Raw genomic sequence first — 18,432 nt, 5'->3', positions numbered from 1 at the left:
TGTCTCCCGATTGCTCCATGCGTAATCGGTTCAAGGGCAGTGTCTTGGGGCAGGCCAAGCGTTCAGAAACATGCCGAAGCAGATGATGGGCTTTCATCGTCGCAAGCCGACCATGTCTACCCTGCACAAGCTGGTTGGGTGGTCGGCAACAAAATTCATCTGATATTGAGGCTTGGTAGTGCAACTGATTCGACGGTTTGGCTTGCCGTAAAACCTACAAGGTTTGCGACCCAATCTCTCTCCTAGACGTGGCTATTGTCATTATCTTAGCTCTTGAAGTTGACTGAGGACAGTCGCTCGCTGCGGGGACAGCGATACGTAACAATGAAGCTCTCAAACAGCTCGGTCACAGCTGCGACTGCGCGAGAGGAAGCATGGGAATTTAATCGCAGTCAAGGATCATGGTTTTCTGCCTCGCACCAGACCTTTGTTACCAGCGCTATGAAGCCGTTTGGGATTAGAGGACCCAGATCCACTCACCAATGCATGGGTTATGAGAATACGAACAAGCCGCACTGGATGCTGGGGAGGAATCTCCGTGTGGATGGTCCTACCCACCCTCACATTCTGAAGGGCCTTATTCCGAGCGTCCTACGATGTCTCGATTTCCTTCACACTGCATGTCATGCCATGCATACAGGTATGCATTCTTCTGGCATCCCCGTTATTTACGTTTTCAAAACGATCCTTCAACAAACTGACTTGGCTGCTTTATAGATCCCCAAGGAAACGACTTTCTACTCCCTGTCGATGACGCGGATGTTCTTCAACTCCTTTCACGCAAAATCCAGGCCGAACGACTGGCGCACCCGGGAGGCTTGAGCCGCGACTACATCCGCAGTTTGCGAAAAGACGTAAGACTCAGAAGTCTCGATGATGCGCTCGAACCGGAGGTGATCCTAGAGCTGCAAGACAAGAAAAGGCATGATTCTCAGTCTGGAGAATGCACTACCCCAGAAGTACTTCTTAAATCAGGATGGTCCTACCCTGCAGACATCTGGAACTTGGGCCTAATGGTTGACACCCTTGCATGATGCATATTCGTTGTAGAGACTGACATTATCCAGTTATGGGAAGTTGTGGCGGGAAAGAGTCTCTTGGACGGAAGATTGCCCGGAACCTCCGAATTCTCGGACCTGACTCTATTCGCCCAGATGGTACGATTGTTGGGACCGCCTCCACCTGGGATTCTCACAGCAGCCGACGGAGGAGCCCTTTCCCGATTTTATGACAATCACGGTGAGCTCAGAGGAGATGAATCCAGAGGGTCTAGAGATGTTAACCACGACGTAGGGAATTTCAATCGTCCCGAATTGATCCCCGGAGAGGAGTTTAACTTTTCGACAAAGTTGACGATGCTAGAGGGGAATGATAAAGACATGTTCATCCGCTTTATAAAGAGGATGCTGAACTGGGTGCCAGAGGAGAGAGCCACGGCCAGAGAGCTGCTTGACGACCCTTGGGTGAGGCTGGAAGACCCGGGCATGAAGCGCAGCTAGTGTATTCCGGGGTAAGCACTTGTTCTTGAGAGGAACGGGGGTAGTGATTTGGGAATTCTTCCTTCTGATCAAGATGTGGCTCGCATCTGTAGTGGGTCAAGTCGTCTTGGTTCACAGCCACAAGCCAGCGAAGCTCCCACGATCTGCGACAGCCGCAATCCAGGGATATGCCCTGTTTCGATACGGACTGCGCCGAGGCAATAAAGCGCACGCTGGCGACCGAAAACGAGCCAGGGGAAGTATCAGGGTGCCGCTCATTCGTGGAGTCGGATTAAGGTGGTACTAAAAGGTTACTAGCGGCCTGCGAGTCAAAGGCACTAGACCTTCAGCCCTTCAGCCCGCCGCCCTTAATTCAGAGTCGAGGAACACGGGCGTTACGAGTGTGGGCTGGGAAACACCTAAATAGGCACCCGTCGCCAGCGTGGCATGGTTGGTGATTGCTGCATTTCCCCGCTGCCGTTGGAATATCGTCGACATCAGCGGCACGCGGCTCTGGAAAGGAACAGCCTCGAAAAGAAGAACACCACTACCTGAACCGACCTGAACCGCTCTGAAAGCATCACCAGTGCCCATCACCATGCGACCTCCTCCGCACGGGGACTATTACCCACCCCCGCCTCCGCCGGTGCCACCGAGGAACGGGAGTGCGCCGAATCCTCCACCACTTCCACCTCGATCGACACAGTATCCAAACCCAACATATGCCGCCGGTCCTCCAGCCTCGTATCAGACGACGCCGTACGGATATCAAGCGCCTCCTCCGGGTCCGGCGCCGGCCCCGCAGAGCATCCCGTACTTTCCGCCGCCGCCAGCAGGACCAGGCAAACCACCACCCGCTCCGACGTACTACAGTCCCAATCCACCCTCATCTTCGTCTGGAACCTACTCTACCGCTCCCGCTCACACGCCGCAAGTGGCCCAGAGCCCGGCCTGGTATCCCCCGCAACCTGCCTATGCTCCGGTCCAGCCGGCAACTACCCATCCGCAACCCGCGCAGCAATACACCAGTTACTACTCTCCCCCAGCTGCTGGACAATACAACCATGGCCCTGCTCCGATCAATACCACCCCGACGGTGCCCTCGTATCAACCCCAATATGACCCGTCGTCAAATTATTCCCCGGCAACATATGCTCCACCGCCGTCGTCTGCGGCGGCCGCAACTGCATCCCAGCAACAGCCATACAACTTTGCGAAGCCTCAGGAACATGTCGCTCCGCCGCCGTCTATGCCTGTCTCAACCCCATCCCAGCAACAGCCATACGGCTTTGTGAACCCACAACAGCATGCGGTTCTGCCGCCGTCGGCACCTGTCTCAACTCCACCTCAGCAACAGCCGTACAGCTTCACGAGGCACCAGGAACATGTTGTTTCGCCGCCGTCTATACCAGTCTCAGCTCCGCCCCAGCAGCAGCCGTATGGTTTTGCAAACCCACAACAACATGCAATTTCACCGCCGGCTGTACATGTCTCAATTCCACCTCAGCAGCAGCAGTACGGGTTTGTGAACTCGCAACATGTGGTTCCACCGCCGTCGGCACATATCTCAACTCCACCCCAACAACAGCCGTATGGCTTCGTGAAGCCACAGGAACATTCCGTTCCACCACCACTCCCACCGCCTTCAACTCGCCCCGTCGATTATGGCCAAGCCAGCACTGGTCAGCAACAGGATCATGCTATTTATTCTTCGCCGCCGCTCCCACCGCCGCTCCCGCCGCCATCAACTCGTCCTGCTGATTCTGGCCAGGTCAGCACTGGTCAACAACAGGGTCATGCTGTTTACTCTCCCCCAATAGGTCCGCCAGCACAGGTACCAAGTCAAACAACGTCACCTGGATGGGCCAACGTCGTTCAGATGCCTTCACCAGAACCCACGTACTTCGCTACTTCACAGCAGACACCGACGCAGAAGCAAAATACACCAGGAGCTCAGGATACTACAAGTGCCCCAAGCAATCACTCTTACTATCCGCCTTTAAAACAGCTAGCGGCACAGGTAAAAGCCCTGAAAGATCAATACAAATATCTATCTTCATCGAATCCAACCGCACCAAATCCGGCACAGAAGCAGACCACACAAGCCCCAGCGGCACAAACGACATCCCCCAACGACCACTACTATTACCTGCCGCCATCGGAACCAATCGTGCAGCAACAAAACACACAAGGGCCTCAAGAATTTGCAGTATCATCCACTGATACATACTATTGTCCGCCTCCGCCTCCAATTCCACCTGGACCATCGGTCTTATCACAGGCGCCTCAGGGGCAGCAACCAAATCCAGTCGCCGTGTATACAGAATCATCGCCGGGTCTAGCAACGACGACTACTGTGAATCCATTGGCTTATAATCCATTCGCACCTGGTCCGCCGCCACAACACGAGTCAAATCCACACCACTTAGGGTCAACCGATCCTGCGGCCGCAGCAGTCGAACCGTCACAGCCGCACCATGTTGTCCAACATGATCCCGTTGCGATACTCTCTACTCAGATGAATACCCTCAACGTGCAAGTTGATGAGCCATCACAGAGTAGTAGAGTACTTGCGGAAGATAACCGGCCACGAAAACCAGCGCCAATCCACGCCACTGGGCCACCTCATGATGTTGTTCCATACTGCCCTGAGACGAGAGGAATAGACTATTCACTCTACTGGTACCACATTGCAGATATCCCCGAGTATCTGATCTGTACCAGATGCCATGCCGATTACATCCAAGACACGTCTCTTGCGAGTCACTTTGAGCGGGTAAAACAGCCCGACGACGTCGTATCCACCTGCGGCTTCTGGCGTCCGCGTGTGAAAGAGATTCTCTGGCCGCAGGCTGTTCGGAGCAATGACATTGGTGCTCTGCGTGAGTATATGAAGAAGCGCCTGGACGTTCTGCCATGTGGCGGGAAAGTGGGCAGGAAGGCTGACGAAGGCGTAAAATGGTACGGCATGACTGAAAACGAAATCAATGGCTTCATAGCATGCGAGGCCTGCTACGAGGACTGCGTGGTGGGCTCTGCTTTTGAGTCTAACTTTGCACCTTTCCGACGACAGCAAGGCGCGAACGAGACGTGGGTTTGTGACCTAGCCTCGCCGTACATATCGCTTGCTGTGGTCAAGATGGCAAAAGACAATGACTGGGCTGGATTTGTACCCGCCGCACTCCAGCGTATTCAGTGCCCAGAGTGCGATGGTAAATTGGTGGCGTTCAACAGTCGCAACTGGTACTTGGCACGCCGCACGATTGACGAGATGCATGTCTGCGAAGCCTGCTATCTTGACAAGGTGGCATTGACGCGGTTCGGGGGCGAGCTCGAGCGCCACATCCCAGCTACCGGCATCGATGCCCTTATTGACAATATGGGCAGGTCGTGGACCTGTGACCTGGCAGATGGGAATATCCCAATGGCGTTTGCCTTGGAGGCAGCCATCTACCGGCGCGACTTCACGGTCTTCTGGAACGCGGCGAAAGTCATCACCAGTCTCGTCCCCTGTACCCCTCACGGCATCATCCGTGGCAAGTGGTGGACGGTAACGGGCGGCTGCGATGGACTGAGTGTGTGCGAGGCGTGTTACAACGGCGTCCTACAGACTGCAGATACCGCCCAGTTCTTTGAGCCGGTGGAGCGAGATCGCGAGGCGACCATTGTCTGCAGCTTTTGTGTCGCAAGTCCGCGATTCGGCCAGTTCCTCAGCAAGTACGTCGAGGCGCAAGACCGGAGTGTTTTCAGCTACTACACGGACTGCGTCAAGAAGCTGGCAGGTATCCCACCCTGCCCGCGCCTCAAGCCCCTGAAGAATGGAACATGGTGGGGATACCCAGAGATCCTATTCTGCCAAGACTGCTACATGAGCTTCGTAGCGGACACAGCACTCAGCGACCTGCTCCCCATCAAGGGAGGGTCCGATGACCGCGACATGGTCTGCCAGATCTGGTCGCCGCGGATGCGCAAAATGTGGCTCCAGACCTGCGCGGCGGGGGCTCCCGGATCGCCCGAGTCAGCGGCAGCCTTGGACGAGTTCCGGGCGTTTGGCAAGCGGCGCATGGAGGTGTACAACGCGACGGTGCCGCAGGTCGACTTTATCCGGCAGATGAAGCAGATGAAGATGATGAGCGCCATGAACCAGGGCATGCTGAGCGTCATGTACAGTGGCATGAACAGCTTCGCGGCGGTGGCCGGCACGACGGACGGCCACTTGCACGGCAACAGCTCGTTGGGTTGGTATGAGACGGAGAACGGAGCTACAGGGGCGCAGATGCTCAACAACATGCAGGCCGGCATGTCAGATGCGAACCGTATGGACGAGTGGGCGCAGATGGCGCATCTGATAGCTGTGTGGAGTGAAGTGGAGTGATTTCCTAGAAGCATAAATGATAGTTGTACTTGGTGATAGGGGCATCTGTATGGAACCTGTTCAGGTCTTATGACATTGAGAGAATTGACGATTACAAGTTTGTCTCCCTTCGTTTAGTATAATTAGCATAATTCATTGAACCGAGTCTCGAGAGCTTGAAGCAGCTAATAGTTGCTAACTTAGATGATAGGTCTGTGATACTGCGCTTCGGTGTGAGTTGACAGAAAGAGAACCGGCCCCACTAATCCCCCCACCAGCCAACCAGCCAACCAGCCCCCCCACCTCGCCCACCGCGCCAAATAGTTTTTCCGCTCCCAAGCTCGCCCGCCAATCGGAGCCCGTAGAAGCTCACCCAGACCCAGACCTTCCTTGCCTGGTTCGACAGCCTCCGAAAATTTCACACAAAAAAGTTCGACGACGGGCCTCACCTTGCCGCGAACCCAACCAGAAGCGGGCGAACACCAGCATATCCTTGACCGAACCCCCAGCAATTGGCCAGGAAACGCATCCGCACAGCGACTCAAACACACTCTCAACTTGAAGGCGATTCCCTTCTTTCTCTCCACCAACAATGTCTTTCCGAGGCGGCTCCCGTGGCCGCGGTGGCTTTGGCGGTCGAGGTGGTGGTAGGTTTCTCTTCCTTTCCGGCGCCGGCGTGCGCGATCCGGTTGAACGACAGCTTGGCCATTGAGGCTGCGACGGTCAATTGGCTCGCGTCCGGTGCTTGCGAGCGGTATATTGCGAGGTTGGTTTGCTGATCCGAGTCTTTGTCCTAGGCCGTGGAGGAGGTTTCCAGCAGCGAGATATGGGCCCGCCTGCTCAGATCCTTGGTATGTCCCCTCTCCTCGCTCTCCCCAAGTCCCCTCCGCTTGTCGGACTGTGGGAGCGCACCCTTTTCCGCCCAAGGTCAGGTGCTAACACACCACATCACAGAGTTGGGCAAGTTCATGCACGCCTGCGAGGGTGAGATGGTCTGCGAGTCCAGCAACCCCAAGGTCCCTCACTTCAACGCCCAGATCTTCCTCGAGAACAAGACGGCCGTCGGCAAGGTCGACGAGGTCCTCGGTCCCATCAACCAGGTCTTCTTCACCATCAAGCCCACCGAGGGTATCCAGGCCACCTCCTTCAAGGAGGGCGACAAGTTCTACATCGGCTCCGAGAAGCTCCTGCCCCTCGACAAGTTCCTCCCTAAGCCTAAGCCTCCTCCTGGTGCTCCCAAGCTCAAGCGCGCTGGCGGTGGCCGTGGCGGTCCCCGTGGTGGCGGCCGAGGCGGCTTTGGCGGTCGCGGCGGTGGTGGTCGCGGCGGCGGTTTCTCCCGTGGCGGCGGTGGCTTCTCCCGAGGCGGCAGCGGTTTCGGTGCCCGTGGAGGCGGTCGCGGCGGCGGTGGTTTCTCTCGTGGTGGCGGCGGTGGTGGTTTCTCCCGAGGTGGTGGTGGTGGTGGTTTCTCTCGAGGCGGTGGTCGCGGACGTGGCGGCTTCAGCAGAGGCGGCTAATCAACCGAGTCAACGATGGACGAGAAAAGACGGGGGTACGACTACGCTTGTTCAAAGAGACATCTGGGGTTTTCTGGCGTTTAACGGTGGCTTGTGCTTTGGTTGTTCTTTTTCGTCCCCTCACCCGGGACGCTATATCCAATCCTGCGAGACGGTACGGCATTGGAGTTTGTACAGACACAATGGATACGTGGATCGAGGAGAGAGAAATAAAAAGAGTACCCTTTTCCATGCTCAGTCCTGCATTGAGGGCGCATTTCCATTTTGATATTATCATGAATTACACATGCTATGCTAACTAACCTCCTCTGGGGTATAAAACCGATTACCGACCAAACACATCTACAGATAAAGCCACCATTTTGAACCCATCTAACGCCGAAGGAAAGTAATACAAAGTAAACTTAGAGCTAGGATGACGCTCAGCCCACTCACGCCTAAGCCAAAATACTGGGCTGCTCGATAGCCCTCGAGTGTCGTCGCACCCTTGTTCCGTACATCCCTCTCCACAACACCTGCCATCCCCAGGCTGATCGAGAGGGCATACCCCGTCAGAGTGGCAGTAAGGCCACCCGCTAGGCCTTGGTATTCTTGGGGCATGCTTCGACCGAGAACGCCAACGGTGGAGGGGATGGACAAAACCAGTCCCACTGGCATGATGAGAATGCTGATGAAAGCGTTGAGCCAGTACGACTGCTTCTCTGGGGCCGTGGCCATGAGAATAGAACTGACGAGAACCGCAATTGATGAGACGGCCAAGGCCCCATGCGGTGTCAACTTCTTGTTCATAAACTGGCTGAACACAACTGCCGTGATAACGCCAGCCACGAGCAGAGGAACAAAACCAGCGCTCAAGCGGAGAGCATCCCAACCTCGAAGAACCTCCATGAATTGAATAAGATACCAAACCCAGACACCAAAGCCAGCCCAGCTAGCGGCGACACACCCGAGAGCGATAGCTGCAGATGCTTGCATCTGCTTGAAAGGCACGAGCGGATGGCTGGCTCGTACTTCGAGATATACAAAAGCAATTATCAGCATGAAGCCGATGGCGAGGAGGACATAAGCCTCGGCGTTTTTGAACGAAACAATGGGAGCTTGGTTCCAGCCTGCGCAAAACAGTACCAGTCCAGCAATGCCGCAAAGAGCACCCATGATATCGAGACGGCTCCAGAGATTTCCCTCCATATCATGTATCAAAACATTTCTCCGTGGAAGGATGAGCATGCTTAGTGCTGCAGAAGCTAGACATACAGCAGCGAGAGAATAGAATGCCCAGGGCCAGCATGAGAAGTGGCCGAAGAGACTTGTCATGCCGGAGCCGAGTACAAATCCCAGGGGAGTAGCTGCGTCGAACAAGCCCAGAACGATGGTTTTGCGTGGACTAGGCGGGTACGCGCGCTGAAGAAGAGCCTGGCCATTAGGTATGAGCAGCGCGGGACCGATTCCTTGCATACCACGGCAAAAGCAGAAGAAGATGGTACACGCTCCGCCGTTAACTTTGATATAGACGCTCAGTCCAGCAAGAAGGCTCCAAATGGCAAACCAGATATAGCCAAGGACAAAGATAAATTTGTGATCGAAGACGCGACCGAGTCGGTGCCCGGGAAGAACGAACGCTCCTGTCCCCAAGGTGTACGCCGCCGTATACCAAACGAGATGCCCTGATGTCCTCTCTTGATCCGGGAAGGACTCTGCCACCTGCCGCGCGGGAACCAAAGTCTGAGAAAAGCCAGCCAACGCCAGCACCTGGGCCAGGCAAATGGCAACGACGAAGAGAATTTCGTTGGTAAATGAGTGGTTGAACCTAAGGGTTTTGGCGCTTGGATCCAACGGCTTCCTTCGGACTTTGTGGGAAACAAGAGACTCTTGCTCAGAACCGGCACGGATATGAGTGATGGTACCAAACCGCCTAGTTTCGGTACCGCAGTCGGGTCTTAGAGGCATGTATTCGTGCGCATTCGCTCTAAACGCGTCGAGGCGCCTGGCAGCTTGAACGAGACCACCATCGTTGAGAGCAACTTCTGATGGCTGGGCTACGAGGACTGGGCCCAGGTCCGAGACTAGATATCGGTCCGAGGTCGGGTAAGGGTTCGAGGTTGGGTTGGTTTCCGACGTCCGATATGGGTTTGTGGTTGGGTATGATTCAGGTGTTCGATATGAGCCTGATACTGGATATGGTTCTGATATCGGTTCTGGTTGTCTAATATCGGATTGCATGTAGTCCATCTGTGGTTGTTCATCGATGATGGGGTCCGGGATATCATAACGGGAGGTTGGAGTATGAGGCGTTTCCAATCGGTCAGGGAGATTTGGGCTAGATAGGCGGATCAGGTCATCGGGGATGTGTATTGTGATTTGTGCGACCTCGGGATCAGACTCTGGTTGAATGAGGGTATATGATGAACCTGAGTCAGATGTGTGAATGGAGATAGGATCATCCTGTAAAGAGCCGGTGCGATAATGTGGAGTCGACGACCATGACAGGTTGGAGAAGCTTGCCTGCCTCGCAGGACTATAATCTACCAAACGCTGTGATGAGGTGCTGCTGCTGGTTGACGCCCGCGAGTGTGTGTGTGTGAGGGTGTAAGAGCGGGCAGGGGGATCTGGCAAGGCAGTATACTGTTGTTGCTGAAAATGGTGACGGAAGGATTCAGTGACGGCAATCATTGTATTGGCGGCATTGCGCACGGTAGTGTCCGCGTGAGAGCGCTCCCGGCGTGCTTCAGACTTTTCGGAGCCATGTCGTGACAAAGACCGGAGCGGTTCCATGGCTACCAAGGAGTCGGATCGGGAGTGGTGAAGAGAAGGAGGCCCCGGGGCATCAACACGAAGAGAATTTCATGAGCTGGCCAAGCCAGTTGCTAAATAAAAGAGTGAGAGGGGAAAATACCGATCATGGGCATCGACTGGAGAAGCAAAGGCGAACAAGAGGCATCATGGCTGAATCACCAAAGGTTGAGAAAACTTGCTAGAACCGGCCAAACACACGGCTGCGGGGGCCACAGCGGAATAATATCACAAGAAGAGAGCACATGTTGGGTGGGACGGAGACTTTCAGGCCTGAGCCGCCAGGGCTGACTGGGCTGACTGGGCTAGGCCCGAGGATATGGTACAACTCATGATAAGTCGAGTGTGTGCATGGCTGGATCTGCGAGACAAGAATAGACTGGACCGGGCTGAGTGTGTCAATGACCCACGCATGCAAGGCACTCGCCTAGCTTCCGCTCTCCGGACCGTCCAGAGCAAGCTGTGTTCCCCCACATGGCCAGCTAGAGAACGGGATGCCGGGGTGTACTGTACCCTGAAGGAACAGGCCTTGCCTTGTCGTCTCAGAGAGAGAGAGCCGAGATGCGACGGAGGTCGAGAAGCAGGGGTGGGAAACGAGCATGAGAGCAAGCAGACGCTCCAGTCGAGTTAGTGGCGAGTTGGTGGGTGGCAGATTATGACAGAAGAGGTGAGGCGCTCACTGACACAGCCGTAGTGGTGGTGGCCCAGCGGCTAATTGAGAGCGTCTGGTTGGCTTGTTGGTTGGTGGTGGTGATGACACTTGAGGGGTTGAATCAGAACAATGATCTAGTGAACGGGTGGATGAGACTGAAGAGTGGGGAGAGTATCAACCTAAGGCAGGAAAAGCAAAAAGTGCAACTGCGAGCCAACCGGCGGTGACTGGCAGGTCCAAGAACAGGAAGGGAAGTGGAAGCGGGCTGACATGCTGGGAAGGTGCCAAGTAGGTAACTTCGTACACCAGCAAAGAAACAAGGGAGAGCCTTCAATGTTTGTTCCTCCATCACGGCATTTCTCCATCTCCAACCTTCAATCTGCAACCACCCCTGCCAACAAGCTAGCCAAAATGTCAGCCAAAGTCCACAAACGGGAAAAAATCCCTCCATAACAGCTACATCCTGCAGCCAGCCGCGCCACGTCCAATCCTTCCACAGCCGCTGCCGCTAGACGGAAGGGGGCCGAAGAGGGCCTCAACACCGCCACTTGCACCACCATTCCGAACACAGCCTCCTTCGCTACTGTGTGCAATGCTCACCGGGTAAGTAATCCACAGCCATTTCGCCTAAAAGCCCGCCGCCAAAAACCCAGCACGGAGTCAAAAAAGTGCACTAATCCCGAGCGTCAGAACGCTTGGCCAGTGCCTTTACTCCCTGGGACCGAACCGGACGTCGTCAGCGCTCCCAAGCTCCATCCGAGGCGGGTTTCACTCGCATAGCTAGATGACAACTCGATATTCGTGAAGCCGCACAGACGCCATGATCTGCTAGACAGCTTTTCCCGCGTCGGATTGGTTACATGGACCTTCGGGCTGAAGCTGTTGTTTGCGCATGCAGAGGGAACCTAAGCCTCATGCAGGCAAGCACAAGTACAAGCACAAGCACCATGTAAGCACACGGTACGCGGCAAACAGACACCCGTCTACCATGGCCATCTCCGCATCCCGCTCCGTGCTTGTGGCATCAAGGTGGCCTCTGCTGGTGCTACAATGGACAACGACAACTATACTAGAACCGTGGTAAGGAGATCCGTGGTAAGGAGAGCCGCCCCATCATGTGTATATCTTGCAACTTTTGATCAGCCTTGCAAGGAGGCTACCCAAACACCGGGACGATCAATAGCCCACACTCATTCTACAAGAGTCCAGCATAATGAAGCACCCCCGTGATGGTGTTGTAAGAACAAACATCATTTTCCATCACGAGTTCAGCTAGTAACCCACCGCAGTGTCGTCACCACCCTCGTTTTATGGCCACGTCATCGCTAGAGTCTGGCATCTCCTTGGATGGTTTGTCGTCGATGCTCTCCTTCAGTACTTTGTACATCAGGTCTTGTATGGTCTGGTCCGCACATCGAAGGATGAGGTTGGCTGAGACAAGCCAGAGCTCTTGGGTCAGAAGTGGATTCTGCCAACCCTATGATGCCAAAACTCCCACTAGAACCCTAAACGGGTCTCTGCCATTGAAACATCGTGTGCGTGAATAGAACAAGGGATTCGGGTTTAAAACATGATCGGCGCAGACTCTTGGCACTAATATAGTATCTACAGCCTACAAGAATCAAGTACTGTGTGTATTTGTGGCATCGCTACAGCACTTACTAAAGTCTAGACTCTTAAATTCTTAGCAGAATAGACAACGAATGAAGTACTGCACCCTGACCCGGCTTCCGTTCTCATGGGCACCGCCGTCTTCTTCCACAGAACATCCTCTGAGGCCCGAGCCATACAGAGCCATCCGATCGATCTATCAAATCGTGAGCGTCTAGAGCATCCTACAACCCTGACGACAAGATTGACACCATTACGCATCCCATAAAATTCTGATTAATGGTCACAGTCTGTCACAAAGACAATAGATTGTTTGGTGAATGAATGGGGTATCATGAACTACCTTATTTTAAGATGAGCTGCGTGAATCATGTCCTGTCCCAGTATATCGCCCAATCCCGTGAGGAATGAAGTCTCCGCCCCGTGTGCTACTATTCTCGTTTGTTTTTGTCCCACCATTCGCCCTACCGCCTCATTTCCCATCTCCTTAGTTACCAGTCCTGCCACAGAGCCGGAAGCACGTAGGTCTCGGTATTCATTTCCCTCTCAGTAGAAATATTCAAATTCTCATCCTCGTGTCTCATTCTCTCCCGTGTTGAACGGTCGCTTTGGACCCTTGATTCTCAAGGCTTCGGTATGTGGATGGTCTTGCTGGTCATGAGGCAGCCGTGGATGACGAACAGGACGACCACAGGGTGGAACTCGAGGGCAGTGCCCTGGAGCCAAACACCCAGGGGCAAGTCTTCGAGGATCCAGCGCTGGGAGACCCAGTAGGCCATGATGGCGTCCATGCCCAGCGAGGTTGGGATGGGCGTGCCCTCAAAGTATTGGCTCTTGCCCGAGGCATCCTTGGGCAAAGCGGCGACGGTGACGTTGAAGCGAGCGAGACGGGTGAGACCGCAGAGAACGAAGAAGGTGAGGGCGACAGTATCGGCGGTGGAGCGAAATCCAATGGTGAAGGCAACCATGGCGGGGGCGACACCGAAGGATATCTACGTCATAGACATATGTTAGCGACTGGGTGCCAAAAAATTCGACCCCAATTTACTAGTAGAACAATCTTACCAAGTCTGCGAGGGAATCCAATTCCTGGCCCATGAGGCTGCTCTTCTTCCTCCATCGCGCTACCTTTCCATCGAGAAAGTCAAAGAATAGTCCAAAGGGCAGGAAGGCCAGGGCGAGGTACACCTTGTCCAACGAGCTGGGGTCGCCAAGACAGTATCGCAGGGACGTGAAGATAGACATGACACCGCAAAAGCCTAAACCATATCATGTTAGCTCTCTAGCCAAATCAATTCCATTTGCGACTCTCCGGGGAAGGCATACCGTTCATTAGGGTGATGGAGTCTGCGAGGTGCAACGCCCGGATGAGGGAGAAGTGGCCAACATCTGACGACAGCAGAGTCTTCTGCTTGTCAATGGCTATAATTCGGCTTGTCAGCTACACATAGAATCCCGGGCACATGTAGCGTCGCTCTGCGGACGCACATGCGCAAGCATGCCTCTCTCGCGACTCACCAGGGTTGGAGGACGAGAAGTCCTTGGGCAGGTTTCCGTTGGAACCCATAGTGCTGCTTCGTCTCGACATAGCTTGGCCAGGCGCGCGCGAAGATGTGCAGGAGTGAAAGGGAAGGAAGAGAGGGAGGTCACAGATGGGGCGGCGAGGAGCTCAACACTTTCGGTAGCGGGAGATGACGTCCGGCTCGGACTGTCGGTGGTCGGTGCCAAGGCGAACTCTTTCGAGGATGCAGCGATGTCGTGGCCGTCAGCAAGGGAGGGGGATGGAGAAGATCTTGTGCAGAAGGGAAATGCGCGACGGATTCGCGAGACTAGGTACAGCGAGCAACCCAACAAAACAAGGCGGAGCAAGACGCAGGAGCAGGCAGGTCGCAGTTGCGGTTGGCGGTTGGTTTCGGAAACGGGGACGTGCAACAAGCAACTCTTGCCTTCCTCGGGACACATGCCGTCATCGTGTGCGCGCGCTACGCCGGGACTTGCTTAGCGTTGGGAGGTCTTGCACGTGATGGCTGCGCATTTGCCGTTGTGACTGGCATGTGGCTGAGGCGGCTGGCGCGTGTGGCCCATCCGCGTGGTGACGAGCTGGTGGCATGGGATTGGGGCAGGGTGACCGTTTCGCATGATCTAACTAGCTGTCGAAGCCGATACCGAATACGACACTGAGTTCGCTGGAACAAACTCTACGACTCCTACGATGCGCATGTCGGCTCACCGCCCACGAGCATGGCAGTAGTTCGTTGGTCAGTTTAAGATGCTTTCATTTCATCAAAAAAGACCACCGCGTAGAGTGCCGTAGTCGGTTGTCCAGGTGGTAGGGGATGAAGATGGAAAAATGGAGAGAATCTTGTAGGCTTCACAGCTAGATGTCACCAGTTGAAATCCCCATTTCTATTCCATTGGCGGATGATTCCATATATACATCACCGTCTCCCATAGGTATGTATCTGCCTATGTCCGTCCAATGTCCTGTCCTGTCCTGCCATACCCTCGCTATTGCGTTGCGTGATAATCGACAACATAAGTTGACTTGCCAAACTCCACCAGCCCAATGTCCAGAGAGCCCTAGTGGGAAAAACGTATTACCGTCAGGGAGAAACCCAAAAACAGAAGAAGAAAAAACCTCCCTCCTAGTTCATGATGAACGGATGCCCTCAAAGATGCACGCGACATGATTACCGCCGCTTCATGACAAAAAGAGAAAAAACAAGACGTTTGCTGCAAGCAATGGTTGGTTCACCAATTTCCCCTCTATGCGGTAGTCTCTCCATGCGTATTTTTCGTGTCGACACCCAACTACTATCCACCCAGTTTTCCTGGTGTCCATGTCTATGTTTTGCTGTAGTGTGTTTAACAAAGAACTGTTCCTTGTCCTCTTCATCGAGATATGAGAACCGAAAAGCCATCAAGCCAAGGGCCACAGGAGCCCGACACACCACAAATGGTGTATCCTCGAGGGGGTATCAAAGTATGCCTACTTCACCGTTAGTCAAACCTAACCGCCAGGTAGAGGGGGCAACTCACGCTTCTCCTCCATGTGCATTCCCAAACAGCGGTGACTTGCGACCCAGGCTCGTCAATATTTGCACCCCGTCGATCCAGAAACCAGACCGCACAAGGAAACCACTAATATACTCGCCACGACGGACATCTGGATAAAGCGTGTTAGCCATGGGGACTCATTCCATCCACAAGTTAGAAAAAATACTCACCGAATTCAAAGACGTCACTGTTACCGCCCCGCTTTCCAAACAGTTGTGTCGACTCATCATCATATACAAATTCCAATCCATCAACGGCCGATCCGTGGTGTACAGTGACTCGAGAGAGGACCCGGTCCTGCTTCTCGGCGCTGGTGAAGATTGTCTCGACTGTAGAGCTGCCATCCATCTGGGAACTGCCCAGTTTCTTGCACCGGAATGCCGCCTTTCCATTCGACAGCTTCACAGACGATTGCTTGGAAGCAAATTTCTTGAAGTCGTCAATGTCTAGCGAGCCACCCGCGTGTGACTTGATGGAGATCCGAATGCGACCCTTTTTGTTGTTCTCGGTCAATCTAGCACGTAGTTCCTGCTCGTTGAGCGTAATTTGTCGCGGCGGAGGCCCTTGTTCATGTTGATACTCGATCCAAGAGTGACAAACTTCGTCGCCCTCCGCAAAGATCTCAACAAACGAGATGCCTGTGGCCGCCATAATAAGAACGTTGCCTCCTTCGACTGGGAACCCTTGGACACTGCCGTCGGGGTTTAATGGAGGGTCGTTCGGGAGTCGGAATGCTGGGTGGCCTCGGAAACGCAGGCAGTCCAGTCGGTGCCAGCCACACTCATCTCCTTGCAGAGCCAGGCCACCCTTGGACTTGGTCCGCGTAGAGTACGCCTCACGGGCGACAAAGGTTCGGTTGAGGACCACATAGTCTCGCAGCATGACACCGCTCTCCTGGTGAGGGCATCCAAACAAATGGCCTGTCTCGTGCAGATGTGCGCCAATGCCAATGTTGGCGGCTTCCCACGAGCTGCCGGCCTCATTACAGTCGTTTGCAACGTACTTAGTATCCGTCGGGGTACAGTCCGTGAAAGCTGGTACCACCTCCTCGAAGCTGGTCGGATAGCTTTGCAGGCAGTGGGAGCCGAAGATGGCTAGTTGCAGGTTATTGTCACCGCCACCCAGGGCGGCATGGCCCGTCACTGTTTGAGCAGCCCTGTTCCAGTGAGCGTCCAGAAGAAGGAGCGAGACGTAGAGCTTTTGGCCAGGTAGCGGGTTGAAATAGTTTTTGACCGCGGTGGAGGCGATTCCAAAGAGGGCGTCCCGTTCGGTAGCCTTTTCGTTCTGCTGGGCCTTGTTCATATCTCGAAGCTCAGCGACCGTCTTGTCGCAACGAATGATGTGTATTCTGGCCTCGGACCGCATCGTGCCATTTTCCCAATCGCGGTAGTTGGCGGAGCCCGTCGTCCACTCTTCCTCGAACCGGAATGCCCGTCGCCCAAGTTTATTCCGCCACATCTGCTCGGACGTAAAAGCTTGCCACAGGTATGCCGCCATTCGAAACTTCTTCACGGCTGTCTCCAACCCATTACCTTCCCTCTCGGCGCGCGCGGGCAGAGCATCGAACGTCTCAGACGAGTCCTTGGCGAGGAGAATAGCGAGTTGCAATGGCGGGGCATTCATGGTCGGGAGCATGTGAACAGTTATGTAAGAGGCGTGAATTGGGTTGGAACTGCCACTGTTAGGGAGTTTAGGGCTGGAGAACTCGAACCGAAGCTTATTGGGACCGGGCTGAAGGTAGACGAGCGCTTTGAAGTGGGAGCTGCAGACGGGCCAGCTGATCGGCGGAAAGTTGTCGTCGAGTCTAGAGACCGTCACCGTTCCGTCAAGAGTTTGCTGGGCGGGGTCGGCAATGGTTCCATACACAAGGAGAACCTTTTGATACACCTAGGACGCATTAGCACATGTTGTCAAATCAACGGCCGCGGAGCCAAGGGGCTTGGCTGCAGCATCTTGTGCGACCAGTGAGAGCTCCTGGGAAGGGATGGCGCATTGGCGGCGCTGCAGCCCTAATTGAGGGTGGCGTCGTTGAAGAAAAAAGTCGATGACATACCCACACATTCTCCGAGATGTTGGTCAACTTCGGAGCATATGGCGATACAGGGAGGTTCTGTTTGCCGTTTACGGAGGGTGCACCCAGGCCCGACATGCCCGACACGCTAAATCGGCTGGAACCAGATGACGAGAGCGGCGGTCGCGCTTGAAGATTCTGCGAGCTGTGACGTTGGGGAGACGATTGGCGAAAGTGCTGCTGATCTTTCACCTGGAGGTGGAGTGCTGGATCAGATTGGTGGGCGATGGAGGGCGGCGTGACGGAACCGCTCGAGGGCGTTGTTCCCTGGCTGCCGGCGCCATCGCTTGAGGTATCCGTGGAGCGTTCGGTTCGGAAGCTGGCCTTTGACCGACGGCGGAGGTCCTTGAAGTTAAGAAAGGACGGAGCCATGGCCGGCCGCGACTGCGAGCTGTCGTCGTCGAAGATGGCCTGCGAAAGGCGTTTCGTGGGGTCGAAGAGGATGTCGTCGAAGGCGAGGCTGTTGTCCGATCCAGTAGAGGAAGATGGAGAAATAAAACAAACAACCAGATTTGGGGGTTGGATTGGCGACGGGCGGGCAATAACAGTCCTGTCTCGAGGCGTGGTCGACAGGTGGTGTGCGAAGTGGTATGCCTTGCCTCGAACCGGGGGGGGCAGCTGTGGGGTGAGACTTGGGGTACGTTTGGAAAGCGAGCGTCAGGATGAGGAAGGAGCTTGTCAAGGCTAGTGACAGCTGCTGCACCTGTCAATAGGAGAGCAAGTCACAGAATTGGCAAGACCGGAAGGAGAATGAAGAAAAGAAGGAAAGAGAGAAGGGGAGGAGGACCAAGAAGACCACGCCCGCGATGCGATGGCCTTGGAAAGATTGGAGTGTCCGTAGCCTGTTTCTCTGCAGCCCCCCTGGATGGATGTGGATGTGGATGACGGGATGACGGGATAATGGT

General features: G+C 54.8%; 7 protein-coding genes across 7 annotated transcripts; 3 read left to right on the top strand and 4 right to left on the bottom strand.

The window, feature by feature from the left end:
• The first annotated feature begins 205 nt into the window (after positions 1 to 205).
• Positions 206 to 1,788, top strand: BGZ61DRAFT_227601 (kinase-like domain-containing protein). The gene is made up of 4 exons (XM_046238183.1): positions 206 to 640; positions 718 to 1,016; positions 1,068 to 1,239; positions 1,294 to 1,788. Exons 1-4 carry the CDS (start codon positions 325 to 327, stop codon positions 1,497 to 1,499), a joined length of 993 nt encoding a protein of 330 aa, XP_046105706.1. The 5' UTR covers positions 206 to 324; the 3' UTR covers positions 1,500 to 1,788.
• Positions 1,789 to 3,357: 1,569 nt separating this feature from the next.
• On the top strand, positions 3,358 to 5,853 carry BGZ61DRAFT_350198 (uncharacterized protein; the record flags this gene model as incomplete). Its single annotated transcript, XM_046240207.1, has 2 exons — positions 3,358 to 3,792; positions 3,949 to 5,853. 2 exons carry the CDS (start codon positions 3,358 to 3,360, stop codon positions 5,851 to 5,853), a joined length of 2,340 nt encoding a protein of 779 aa, XP_046105705.1.
• Positions 5,854 to 6,256: 403 nt separating this feature from the next.
• Positions 6,257 to 7,585, top strand: BGZ61DRAFT_450546 (Gar1/Naf1 RNA binding region-domain-containing protein). Its single transcript, XM_046245746.1, has 3 exons — positions 6,257 to 6,479; positions 6,630 to 6,683; positions 6,787 to 7,585. Exons 1-3 carry the CDS (start codon positions 6,425 to 6,427, stop codon positions 7,344 to 7,346), a joined length of 669 nt encoding a protein of 222 aa, XP_046105704.1. The 5' UTR covers positions 6,257 to 6,424; the 3' UTR covers positions 7,347 to 7,585.
• A 133-nt stretch (positions 7,586 to 7,718) lies between these two features.
• On the bottom strand, positions 7,719 to 10,118 carry BGZ61DRAFT_350833 (major facilitator superfamily domain-containing protein; the record flags this gene model as incomplete). Its single annotated transcript, XM_046240273.1, has 2 exons — positions 7,719 to 9,377; positions 9,519 to 10,118. The coding sequence occupies 2 exons, from the start codon at positions 10,116 to 10,118 to the stop codon at positions 7,719 to 7,721; spliced, it is 2,259 nt and encodes a 752-aa protein (XP_046105703.1).
• A 222-nt stretch (positions 10,119 to 10,340) lies between these two features.
• Positions 10,341 to 11,289, bottom strand: BGZ61DRAFT_227539 (uncharacterized protein). The gene is made up of 3 exons (XM_046238182.1): positions 10,968 to 11,289; positions 10,817 to 10,895; positions 10,341 to 10,752 (listed from the first exon to the last, which is right to left on the bottom strand). The coding sequence occupies exons 1-3, from the start codon at positions 11,237 to 11,239 to the stop codon at positions 10,564 to 10,566; spliced, it is 540 nt and encodes a 179-aa protein (XP_046105702.1). The 5' UTR covers positions 11,240 to 11,289; the 3' UTR covers positions 10,341 to 10,563.
• Positions 11,290 to 12,663: 1,374 nt separating this feature from the next.
• BGZ61DRAFT_450537 (phosphatidylserine synthase) lies at positions 12,664 to 14,403 on the bottom strand. Its single transcript, XM_046245745.1, has 4 exons — positions 13,918 to 14,403; positions 13,726 to 13,821; positions 13,465 to 13,658; positions 12,664 to 13,391 (listed from the first exon to the last, which is right to left on the bottom strand). Exons 1-4 carry the CDS (start codon positions 13,985 to 13,987, stop codon positions 13,023 to 13,025), a joined length of 729 nt encoding a protein of 242 aa, XP_046105701.1. The 5' UTR covers positions 13,988 to 14,403; the 3' UTR covers positions 12,664 to 13,022.
• An 888-nt stretch (positions 14,404 to 15,291) lies between these two features.
• Positions 15,292 to 17,899, bottom strand: BGZ61DRAFT_350867 (putative peptidase family-domain-containing protein; the record flags this gene model as incomplete). The annotated part of the gene is made up of 4 exons (XM_046240279.1): positions 15,292 to 15,388; positions 15,439 to 15,565; positions 15,627 to 17,343; positions 17,510 to 17,899. The coding sequence occupies 4 exons, from the start codon at positions 17,897 to 17,899 to the stop codon at positions 15,292 to 15,294; spliced, it is 2,331 nt and encodes a 776-aa protein (XP_046105700.1).
• Positions 17,900 to 18,432: the final 533 nt, after the last annotated feature.

Source organism: Ilyonectria robusta (assembly GCF_021365365.1).
Source record: "Ilyonectria robusta strain PMI_751 chromosome Unknown BGZ61scaffold_8, whole genome shotgun sequence".
NCBI classification, from domain to species: Eukaryota; Fungi; Ascomycota; class Sordariomycetes; order Hypocreales; family Nectriaceae; genus Ilyonectria; species Ilyonectria robusta.
Note: the sequence above shows the minus strand (reverse complement) of the source record. Positions and strands in the feature narration are given on the sequence as shown.